Genomic DNA, 11,882 nt, shown 5'->3' on the forward strand with positions numbered 1-11,882 from the left:
CATACATAAAGTTGAGAAATAATAATAAAAAAAATATGGGAAAATTAAAACCCATTTTGTCCCTATTCTCAGGAATCACTGATAGACTGTTTACTCAGTTTGTATTTAAATGATATTAAAACCGCCCATTAGACATCTTTGCTTTTTCCATGTATTAATTCATTTTTTACATGTTTATTAGAAATGCAAACTTATTTCAACCAAGTTAAATAAGCATAAAAAAAACATCAGAATGACCGGGATTCCAACTCATGATCACTTTTTCACCCACTATCTTTTTACCTGACAATTGCGCTTTGGTACCTTAGCTGGATAATATTTAGGTCTAGCGTTTCTGAAGTGGGAATTTCATATGAAAACTAATTACTTTTTACGTGCAAGCAAAGGTTCAACTCTGTTCCTCATCTGTCAGATTCTTGTCAGTATTACGTCCTCTGTCTGTGTCTCAGACTCATGAACAGCTCAGCCACAGAAGTGGAAGTCCAGTAGTTCTGACTGGAAATTAAGATTTGTGCTGAATGTTGGACGTTTTTACGGAAAAAAAAACAAAAAAAAAAACCTGACACACACACATTGATGTTGTCACCTTATCTGGAACAAGGATAACATTGGTTCATGTAAAGCTGTCTGAGTTATGGTTAATTCTTTCTGGTATTATTGATATTTTTGTCCACCTTATAAATATTTAATTTAAAGTCTAAGCACAGATGCCTTTTAGATCAGGCAGTTTGTTTAGACAATCATCAATGGAAAAAATACACAGGTATGAATCTGGGCACTTTTAAAGAAATCTCTTTTTTTCATATTTGTTAAAATATGTTGTGACAGCACAATATAAGACAGATAATCTGTGAAAAAATCGAGCTCCTCCACCTTCACCAAGTGCTATTATTAGCGTCAGCAGAAATGCACCACTCCCAGTCAAAAATAACCAATCAGAGCCAAGAGGAGTATCTTAGCACTGCCAATCAATCTCGTGTATGCGCTGCTAAGTATGACATTGGTGGAGAAACAACTTACCTCTCCAGGAAAACTGTTTACCTGCCATTATCAGTAGCTATGGTAACTAGACTGAGTGTTTGTAGCAGTTTAGTTATGAAGACTGGTTCATGTTGGTGAACCAGCTGTGAACCCTCTTTCTTTCTAATGTAGCAGAGAGAAAGAGGCATGGTGGGACGAGGATGACTGACAACACTGAGACCCTCCTACTGCCTCTGATTGGTTGTTTCTAGCATCGAATTTCTGAAAATGGCTGCTGGACTGCAGGGAGAAAGCAGAGGGGTTTGATTGTTTTTCACTAATTATTTGTCTCACATTATACTGTCAAGACATAGTGACAGTTTTAGCAAATATTTTAAAAATTCAATTAAATTAAGTTAAATATTTTTTTCAAAGGAGTGCCATACTGCAACTTTAACTCAGCGCTCCAGTGTGTGACAGGAACCCAAAGGAAGATTAAGATCTTAAAAAATAAAAAATCGGACCCACATTTTAGGTTTCTTCATAACAAATCAAATATAATTACTAAAATGTGAGTGTTAGTCATTCTAATTTGTTGTGCCCTCGTTCACAAAACTTTCTAGAGAAGTCCCTTGTATTTTAATCAGCTTCAGAAAAAAAAAACAGGTTCTACAGCTTCCTTTAACTACATGTTTACTGATGCTAAACTAACGGAGCTTATCTTACAGCGTAACCTCTGAGGAGGAAGAGGAGGAGGAGGAGGAGGAGGACGAGGAGGTGGAGGCGTTTCTGCAGCACAGCAGCGCAACAGCGTCACCGCATGAATGACAGCGCGTCGCGTCGAGGCAGGGAGACACTTTACCGCCGCCGCCGCCGCCTCGCAGGAGCTGCTGGAGCCGCGCAGGACGCCCACAGCCCGGCCCGAGCAGGTGGATTTCCGAGCAGCGGGCAGATTCGTCGGGATGCTCCAGCTTCCATGTTCGCCGCGGTGAGACCATGAGGAGATGACCGGGCTGTGGCGCTGACAGGCAAGTAATGTGCGCCAACAGGTTGGCAAAGCTTTTCGCCATCACGTCAACTAGACCCGAGTTGCTGAACGTTTCAATATCGGCTTTTTCTCTCTCTCTCTCTCTCTCTCTCTCTCTCTCTCTCTCTTTCTTTCAACCCCCTCTTTCGCGTTTTTTTATTGAATGTTTCCCAGCAGCAGCGCAGTAAATATTCTAATACCGAATCATAGATTGAAGTGAGACGCGTTTCTGTTGTAAGCCAGCTCTGTTCTGCGGAGACAGAGGGAGAGAGACAGAGAGCGGCTCTCGGCGCACGTTTCCTCTTAGTAAAATCAAACATGGTAGTTTGAGTTCAAGGCAAACCGTCAAACTGTGCTCTGTGGGGGTTTGTGGGAAGCAGAAGCAGCTTTCAAAACTGTCTGCACTTTATGGTTTAGCTCAGTTGAACTGAAGTTTACGTGTTGCTTGTCCTGACTTTATTTGTCCTTTGAGTATTTCTGTCTGTGGAAAGGCAGTTATTTAAAAAATAACCAAAAAAAACCCCATAAAACAATCAAGGCCAGTGGCATCCAGTTGAGAGCAGCATGCACAGAAAAATGTATGATAGTCACCAGAAATCTGTTACTGTGGAAGAAAGCTGATGAGAATAAGCAGAGAGACCCACTTTGCTGTCATATTCCATGTCATTCATTGGCTTTACACTTGAACTACACATCCCCCGTCCCCCCCTCCTCCTCTATCAGATGAGCTGGGACGGTTTTGCTTAGTGCTCATATGTTAATCGTGGCCCTATCATGTTGAACTTGGCCGCCACTTCCTCTGACTGGCTTGTGTTTTCCGGCCAGCAGCAGGGGAGCTGACAGTAAATGAGAGGCCATCACCATGCCCCCGGGGAAGTATGGGACGCAGGAGGAGTGGGAGCAGGACGGAGACCGGGAGATCTACATGGACTTCCTGCTGCCCACCGGGATCTTCCTGAAATTCCCCGTGTCTCGAAACGACACCATCAGAAACATCAAGAAAGTACGTCTCCTCACCTCGGTTCACCTTCTCTTGGTTTAATATTTGTGTTTTCTGTTTTTCTTTTTTTTTTTTTTGCTTTGTTATATCCCACATTGTTCATGGATCATAAGATTCCCCTGTATCGTTAGTGGGCTTTAATCGATTGACTGCAGATATGCTCTGTGGCTCACATGACCGCACAGAAGCAACTATAGCTGCTTGTTGTCACTCACAATGCGTCCGTTTAAAGTAATTGGCTGGCTTAAGATGTGGTTCAAACATTAAACTAATAAAAAATAAATGAATAAGCCGCGGCTCTAGCAGCGCTCGCTGGTTCTCATCCAGCGATTCGAGAGGGAGCTGCAGAAATGCTTCCCAGAGCGAACACGGCCAGATCTGCTGCGAAGTGTGAGAGTGCCAACAGTTCTGCCACTTCATGCTGCTTCATTCAGCCGCGTTGGGTAATGATTCTCTCTCTGAGGCCTCGGGGAAGATTATTTAAAGACGAAATCCCTTCCCGGTCATCCAGAGTTATTTTATTGGAATAGCTCTCGGATGTGATCAGCAGATTTCCCCAAGTGTTTCTGTACTGGTTTCTGCAACAGAGAGCTCTGAGTTTTGTTTGAGTTTTGTTTGTGTTTTATTTCCACGTTTGTCAGATGGTTTGGAAAAACGCCAGTCGCGAGCCCCTGTTCTTTGGACTGGGTGATCCAGACCTGTACGTCTTCACCTGCATCAACCAGACGGCAGAGCGGGAGGAGCTGGAGGAAGAGTCGAGGAGGATCAGCGACGTGCGGCCTTTCATGTGTGTTTTGAGGCTGGTGGCGAGGGAGGGGGACCGCAGCGAGAAGCTCACCAACGCCCAGATCAGCCTGCTCATCGGCAAAGGTGAGCTGAGCTGCGTCCGTCTCCCACAGGCCGCCATGGTTCTTTTGGAGCCACTTTGCCACTGGCACGACCTGCTCTGAGGTTATGAGAGGTCAATGTATTACCTGAACTGGAAAACTCCAGTCATTTAATACAATGGTGCATTTTCTTTGCAACCTGGAAGTCAGATTTTCTGAGTTTCCGGTTTGAAAAGGAGCAAGAAAATCCTCTGAAGTCTGAGTGGGAACGCCGAAGGTCGTAGAGAACCTGTAGAGAGTCGCAATTCCTAGTCCTGGGAATTCTGAATGGATTCAAAAATGCTCGAAAATCGATTTTTAGTCCGCTTAATTGTTTTTAACATTTTTCTTTTATTTAAGAAAAAGCCAGCTAAGCTTAGCTAACGCTCACAGAATTTTATGCGCAAATCTATTTTTGTTCAAATATAAACTGATGGGATTTGATACTGTGTGGCACAGTAGAGAATTTCTTTAAATAAATGTAAAAAAAAAAAAAATAAAGGCTTCTGAATCAAAAATAATTTCCGAAGTGACCATGAAAACTGTAATCGAACTGCTAGACACTGAAAGATTTGCATCTCTGGAAAGTTGCAGAGCAGTATCCAATATGGCTGCTTCAAAAGTTGCAGATCTTGTCTATTTATTATCTCTTCTGAATGTTTGAATCACGTTAACATGGTGGCACAGAAAGTTCTCTACAATCTCTGTATGTGATCATGTTCCTTTTATTGTTCATCTGTCCCTTTATAGCCTTGGATGTTGCACACATAAGATGCATTTGGGAAGAAAAACAAAATTATCGTTCTCTTCTGCTTGTTACTTTGTCAAATAGGGGAAATAAGAACCTCAGAAAGTGCTTTATCAGACATGTATGAATAAGCTAAAGCAGTGGTTAGCAGAATTTGTTCAGCTTTTTTCCCCCCAAAGAAAATTAACAAATTTCTTGCATAAAGCAGGAATTTAGCATTAGTTGCTCTTGATAAGATATATAAAAAAAGGGAAAGGACTCAACAGCTGCAAATTCACAACACAGAAAACAATCTAATGAATTAATAAAAATGGGGGGGAAAAAAAGTGATCATTCATGCATCTCCCTCAAGCAGGGTCTTTTCCATTGTTTATTTTTTTCATCACTTTTGCGAAAAAGCAAAGCTTGATTTCCGCCAGAGAGATTTGTTGTTGTGTTTGCGACGTCGCACGTCTAAAGCGTTTTCCTTTGCAAAACGCCAGGTCTGCACGAGTTCGAAGCCCAGAAGAATCACGAGGTGGACGAGTTCCGGACCAAGATGCGGACGTTTTGCGAGGAGAAGTCTCTGGAGCGGCAGAATTTGCCGTGGCAACGGTGGATGGAGTACAGCTTCCCGTGCGAGCTTGAGCCGTGCAGCTCCCCGGCGACCGGCGGGAGCTCCAAATCAAAGCACGGCAAAAAGCTCTTCGTCAACATCAAGTTTGAGTCGAGCGATGTGAGTCGTCCTGCTGTTTTACTGGGTTATGAGTCAACTTGGCAAACGCTTGTTGGTCTCACAAAGAGCGCTGTCGCTTTGATTGGAAAAACATCGGTTCCGACTTGAGTAGATTTAATGTGGGGGTTGATTTCTTTTTTTTTTTTTTTTTTTTAAGCAGCATTAAGAAAATTTGGAAATCCCCCACCTACTGCATCAATCCAGCCTTCTAAACATCTCTCAAAAAAAAAAAAAACAAGCTCGACGGCTAGTTACTTTAAAGTTGCCACCTAAAATTTGTCTTTTTTTTTTTTCTTTTTTTTTTTACGTTTGACTCTTGCAGGAAAGCTTCATGCTGCAGCAGGACTCCCAGGATCTGCCTGTGGCTCTGATGAAGAGCGCTCTGAAAAAGAAGGCCACCGTCTTCCGCTCGGTTCGACAGGAACCCGAGGACTACACCCTGCAGGTCAACGGGAGATGGGAGTTCATCTACGGGCAACACCCGCTGTGCCAGTTCAAGGTGAGGAAAAACACCAATGTTGCTTACATTCAGTGTCGAGCTAAAACTGCATCCAAACCCAACACATTCACATATGAATCTACATAGACGCGTAGTTTATGACGAATTGAAAGTTGCAAAAGTGCTGATGTCATGATCGGTCCCTTTAAGCTTTCCAGAGACGAGAGTAAAACACGATGGCTTTAGTTTAGTCTGAAAATGTGGATTTTTATCTCACACGTGAATCAATTTTATTTATTTATTTTTTTCAGACTGAACTTAACAAAGTTTTTTTTGTTTGTTTGGGGTTTTTTTGCACCAAGGCTTTCGCAGAAAGAAATCTAAACTGAATCAAAACACCACTTTGTTTTCAAAATGTTCCAGCTCTGTAAAGAGATGTCGGCCTCGACCTTGAGCGCGCAGTCAGACGTACGACTGCACGCTGATAAGTCATTTTTACTTTGTGTTTCAGTTTGTGTTTATATAACATGAGGGCTTGAGTGGAGATGCACCGATCGATCGGCCACCGGTGGGAATTGGACTTTTTATTTATTTATTTTTTTCTCATTGCCACTTTCTGTTTTCTGTTCATTAAATGTATAGAAAACTAAAAACACTCACTGTTTTTAATCTATAAACACACAAATTAACAGCATGTACTGCTATATTGAGCTGTTTCATTTAAAATTAAACAAAATAAATACTGTTGTTGATAAATACTTGATACTCCATATTTTGATTTTCTGCTAAATCAAATATATTTTCTGCTTTTACCAGAAACTAATGCTTCTGGTAAAAGCTGCTGCACATTTTTTTCTCTTTTCTGTTTTATAATCCTTAGAAAAAAAGATCTGATTTAATAGGTCAGTCCTCAAAATAAAACCTATAATTGGTATTGACCAAGAAAACACACCTCGATTGGTTTGTCTCCAGTTTTAAGCCTTAGCAGTCATAACTGTTCACGCTTTTTATCACCTGGACCAAACATTACGTCGTCTGTCTCCCCGATCTCGTCCTTTTCTGTTTCATGTCACAAAACCCCAGGTTATGTTTCTTAACAATGCTTTTAATACTTAAAGACCATCCTCTGACGTTTGCTCAGCTTGGCTGAAGCTTCGTTTCAACTTCTCAAAGCTTTCCGCTATCATTTTTGCAAGGAACTACATTATCTTAAGGAGCTATTTTTAGATTTTTCAGCTATCGTTTTCCATTAATCAGCTTTCACTTGAGAATTTACCAGTAAGAGAGAGGCGATTTTTATCAACGCTGCAATACCGTGTTGATTTCTAAATGGTGCTGCAGTCGGATAGCTGAATGAGGATGAAACACCTCCCACTCCACTGCTGCTGCAGCTCCTGCAGCTCCCTCTCCTTAACTGGAAAATATTCTCCAAATTTTATGTGATACTATTCAGTGTCCAAAACTGATGCCATATAATACACACCTGACCTGCCAAGCACAGACAACAGGTGGTGTTTTCCATCATGGGGTTTGTTTTTTCCTGCTTTCTTGTAATCCCAAGCATTTCAGAAAACCCAACTCCCTGTGTCGGCTTGTAGATTTGTTTTTGTGCATTGCAACTGATTTTATCTTTTTTTTTTTTTTCCTGGGGACTGAAAAAAACAAAAATGAGCAAAAACATGCTGCAAGTTAGAGCTAGGAGTTTTGAATACTTTGGGGAAAAAAAAGTATTCAAAATTATCCTGAGAATTTCAGGATAATTCACAGGGTGTCCTTGAAGGGTGATCAGAAAGTTGTGAGACTAATATCAGCTTCAATCTGCGCCCACATGTCAGCGGCTCATTGGAGAAGGCACCAGGCCTGCCACAATAAGCAGTAAATTTAATCGCATGGTAAGTTAGAACAAACTCAGTAATTTTCCATTTTTCTCGTTTCTTTCTCTCTTTCTACCAAAAACTGGATGTCAAAAGTCTCCAGTCTGGTGCTTTGGGTTCAACTAGCCTCTTTTTTTGAAGGGTTGTTTACAGAGACTTCATAAATCATTTTATTTGTTGTTTTGATTATTTATTGTGGATATTTAAAATGTCTTCCAGTTCCAGAGTTAAATCTTCATTAGAATTTAAAGTTTATCGATCTTTGAGAAGGTGTTCTTGCATTATTATGCCATTACCATTATATATTCCTTGAAAATGGTCTCAAAGCAACAATATTATCGTTTATCGCGATAACTTCTGGGACAATTTATCATCCTGGAAAATTTTACACGTGTTCTTGACCTTTACCTTATTTTATTGAACTTAAAAAAGTGCATCAGAGTCCATGTAGTCAATTTATGGTTTATAACCTGGATCTGCTTTTTTATTTAGAAGATATTCAATAATTAGGGGGAAAATGTATCGTTAAGCAATGAACAGAGAATTTATTAATTTCAACTTCTGGCTAATCTTTAGTTTCCTTTAGTCTTTAATTTTGGTGTATGATGGCTTTTCTGACAACAAATAAATAGAAGATTCTTTTGTTTGTTTGCTATTTATTCTTTTTTCAATAAACCTTTTATCGATAAATCCACAGGTCAATTAGAGCGGACTGCTTTTTGGTGAAGGGGTCCCTTAAAGTGACGGGAACAAAACATTTCTGCTCTGCAGAAATGTGTTGAAAAATTAAGTGTTTGTTAAACTATGAATGCTGTATGGTATGTAAATAAATATCCAAAATAGTATAGATATTTTAAAGATAAATTTTTCTCACTTTCATGTAACGGTGAAAGTTACTGCCAGTATTCTTCACACGGCTGCCAGGTGTCCAAATGAAGAAATCAGTTTTGTTCTGGGCTCAAATATTGTTGAGTTTTATCTTTCTGAAGCAACGTTTCCCAAAATGTGGTTTCATTCAGACCGAATCAGATATTTTTATAGTTTGCTGCATTTGTTCCTACGCTCTCGAGCCTTCTGGACCTGCTGCAGAGAGGCACTTAGCACAGATGTCACAGTAATTCCTCCAACAGGCTCTCTCTCTCTCTCTTTCCATGAAGAAATGTCTTGCAGAGCTGCCAGTAACCTCCCATCATTTATGTCCTTCTTCTACAGGAATTCAAAGCAAATGTACACGTTTGTAGCTAATTTTAAGCTGTGTGGCTTAAAAAAAGTAAAATAACATATAACACACTTATGCGGACAGTTGTGACAAGAAGTGAAAATCTTCATAATCAGTTGGTTTCATTTCAGGTCTGCAGTTTGGGCTTAAGGAAAAACTGCAGCAGCTGAAAGCGTGTTTATTCACACGTCTGTACGTTAGTCTGGACCCGTGCTGGTCGTCCGACGTAAAGCCGGGGCGGCTGTCGCATCAGAGGCGGGTTGAGTCGAGACTTTTGGTGGCAGGAGGCTCCCCTGTTGATTTTGAAACCCCGGCTACCTGATGGAGTGACTCATATCTGTCCGGCAGTGCTGCAGAGAGGAACTGCTTCCATCCAGACATAATGAGATTTTCACTGCATTAACTTACAGCAAATGAACAGCCTTCAGGAGTTTAACCAGTGCCATCAGGACGCTGGGAGATATCTGTGGCTGCTGAGCTGACTGATTGCTCTACCGGTAAACAAAAAGAGAAAATAAAAAAAAGTCCTCTTTTGTTTTCTCCCCAGTACATTTTCTTCTGTATGAGGAATGGTCAGAACCCCCAGCTTACCATGGTGCACCACTCCACCATCAGCAAATACCAGGAGGATCAGGGCAGAGTGTGCAGCCAGATGTACAAGACCCGCTCCCTGTCCAGACCGCCTCCTCTGCCCCTGAAGAAGGTAAGGAGTCGTCGCCCATTAACCCAGCAGCGCTCTCTGTTTCCAGTTAATCCTCCACCAGCCTGTGAACTTTAGCATGCTTACAACTGCAGTGCAAAATGACACGGATCAGACGGAGCTGTCTCAATAAATACAAAGATATCCACAGGTTGAGCAGGGCTTAGACTTTCCAAGCTTGTTTTAAGTTATTGAATAAAAATGGATGTTTACTTTCACTAAAATTTAAGGAACAGATAAAAAATGCCAACATTTTAACAATTTTATTCACTGATTAAAAGGCTACTCGGAGGTTGTTTGAACTTGGTAGGAATGAACAGCACGTCGTAATCCTTTCAAGGTTTTGCACCAACCTTGCCCCAAAATCCAACATGGCTGCCTTGCACGTAATTCTTAGTGACAGTTGCAGTAAACAGTTTAGGCTGTTTGATTTCTGTCAACATGTCTCAGTAAGTCTGTTGCGCACACTGAACTGATTCATTTAGGAAACGGGTGTGAAAGTGGAAAAAGCAGAGAAATGTGTTGGCTTGTGTTTTTGTATCAGAGATGTTCAGAAGCCATTTTTTTCTGATTAAGTTTTTTTTGTCCAAAGTCAGAGTCATCAATTCTTTAACCCTACTTTCATCATAGTTTAAGGACTCTAATTATTACACTGTGATAATTAACATTAATTATCTTTCAATTTTGAATACTTATTAACAGCCGTGCTTTGTCAATTTATCATTGACTTTAATCTGCTGAAGTCTTCTTCATATTATATTGAACATTTTATCAAATGTAATATGGAATATATATATATTCCCTCTTTAGAGTCAAATTTTGAGTTCCTGTGTGGAAATTAAATAAGTTTTGAACATCTGAATGAACTGGAAGTGTTTTTAGTTTGACGATGTCAGACAGAAAGGAGATAAGGTAGGACGTTACGTTTAAGTGTATTTTGTTATGAAATCATCCAAAGTCACTCCTTTGGAGAACCACTCATGTGGTCGTCATTATGACTGTTATGAGCCGTTACCTTCCCATAATTCACAAATGCCACTGATAGGCCTGTCACAATAATCAACAGATCAATTAATCGCATGATAAGTTCAAACAAACTCAATAATTTCTATTGGTATGATTTATCGTTTACCTCTTTTTTTCTCTCTCTGTTTCTACCAAAAACTGGATGATAAAAGCCTTCAGTTTGGTGCTTCGGTCTCAACTAGCCATTTTTAGGAGGAATAATTTTGTTTACAAAATTCATTTTACTTGCTGTTTTGTCTCTTTATTTTGTGTTATAATTTAAAGTTTACTGACCTTTGAGAATGTGTTCTTGCATTATTATTTTTGCCATTAACTTTTTATTACTCACAAATGGTCTCAAAACAACAACATTATCGCTTATCGCGATAACTTCTGGAACAATTTAGCATCCTGCAAAATTTCTTATCGTGACAGGCCTAGCCACTGACTAATAATCAAGCGCCTTCTTTCAGAGTAAAACATATGCCGCTGTGCACCACCTATCAGAGGGATCTATAGCTGACTTAGTTCCTTCCTTTTTTTTTCTTTATACATGTAAATAATATTTGAATCTTAAACTAGGAGTCAGAGTCAAGTCTCACGTCTTCAGGACACGAGTCTAGGTCAAGTCTGAAGGTTTTTATTTTTGTAATTCAAGTCCAATGTGAGTTTTAGTCTTGCACTCAAATCACCGTCTCTAAAGCCATCCAGAGGTACATGCAACACAGTTTTAGAAGTCTTTCACCTTAGCAAATGACGTAGATAGCTTACTTTCACTTGCTGTAATTAAATATAAAGGAATCCAACTGTTATTCAAACCAGAAGAAATTAACTTAGGCTACTGTTTGTAGAGAGCCTTTTGTTCTCTCTTCTTTTTTTTGACAGCTTAAAGCTGCAGTGGCGTTTTGTTTGCATACTTTTGAAAGAGTAAGTTTGTTGTGCACTTTGAACGTGTTGCCAAACAGGAAACTGCGCCAAGAGCTTCACCACTTAGATTACACTTAAGGCAGAGAATGCAAATTTATTTTTTAGGTAAAAAGGAAAAAAAAAAAAAAGAGAGAGGGAGAGAATAATCTTTCCTCCTCTTTTTCCTCCTTTCTCTCTCTCCTGCAGCAGAACACCTCCTCCCTCTGGTCCATAAATGAGCCCTTCTACATTCACCTCGTTCACGGGAGCAAAGTCAATGCAGACGAGGGAATGAAGGTCAGTGTGGTTTCGTGGAGGTTTTCTCTCACTTTGCTGCTCAATGAAATGTGGCATTCGCTTGTTTACCAATATCTCAACTTCAGTTGTAGGAACTGTCAGGTTGACATGCAAATGACAGAAGAG

The 11,882-nt window shown here is 40.2% G+C and overlaps 1 protein-coding gene across 2 annotated transcripts in view; it reads left to right on the forward strand.

Annotated features, from left to right (window-relative positions):
- The first annotated feature begins 1,763 nt into the window (after window positions 1–1,763).
- pik3cd (phosphatidylinositol-4,5-bisphosphate 3-kinase, catalytic subunit delta) overlaps window positions 1,764–11,882 on the forward strand; it is a 25,206-nt gene continuing 15,087 nt past the window's right edge. The window contains exons 1-7 of one of the 2 annotated variants that reach the window (XM_016663675.1): window positions 1,764–1,988; window positions 2,816–2,990; window positions 3,629–3,857; window positions 5,084–5,316; window positions 5,639–5,815; window positions 9,396–9,551; window positions 11,670–11,756. In XM_016663675.1, coding sequence (XP_016519161.1) covers window positions 2,850–2,990; window positions 3,629–3,857; window positions 5,084–5,316; window positions 5,639–5,815; window positions 9,396–9,551; window positions 11,670–11,756 — 1,023 coding nt within the window. In that variant the 5' untranslated portion in view covers window positions 1,764–1,988; window positions 2,816–2,849. Of the gene's footprint in view, window positions 1,989–2,815; window positions 2,991–3,628; window positions 3,858–5,083; window positions 5,317–5,638; window positions 5,816–9,395; window positions 9,552–11,666; window positions 11,757–11,882 lie in introns of both variants that reach the window. The other variant, XM_007577328.2, reaches the window with a different exon arrangement.

Source organism: Poecilia formosa, unplaced genomic scaffold (genome assembly GCF_000485575.1).
Source record: "Poecilia formosa unplaced genomic scaffold, Poecilia_formosa-5.1.2 Scaffold437, whole genome shotgun sequence".
In the NCBI taxonomy this organism is placed as follows: domain Eukaryota; kingdom Metazoa; phylum Chordata; class Actinopteri; order Cyprinodontiformes; family Poeciliidae; genus Poecilia; species Poecilia formosa.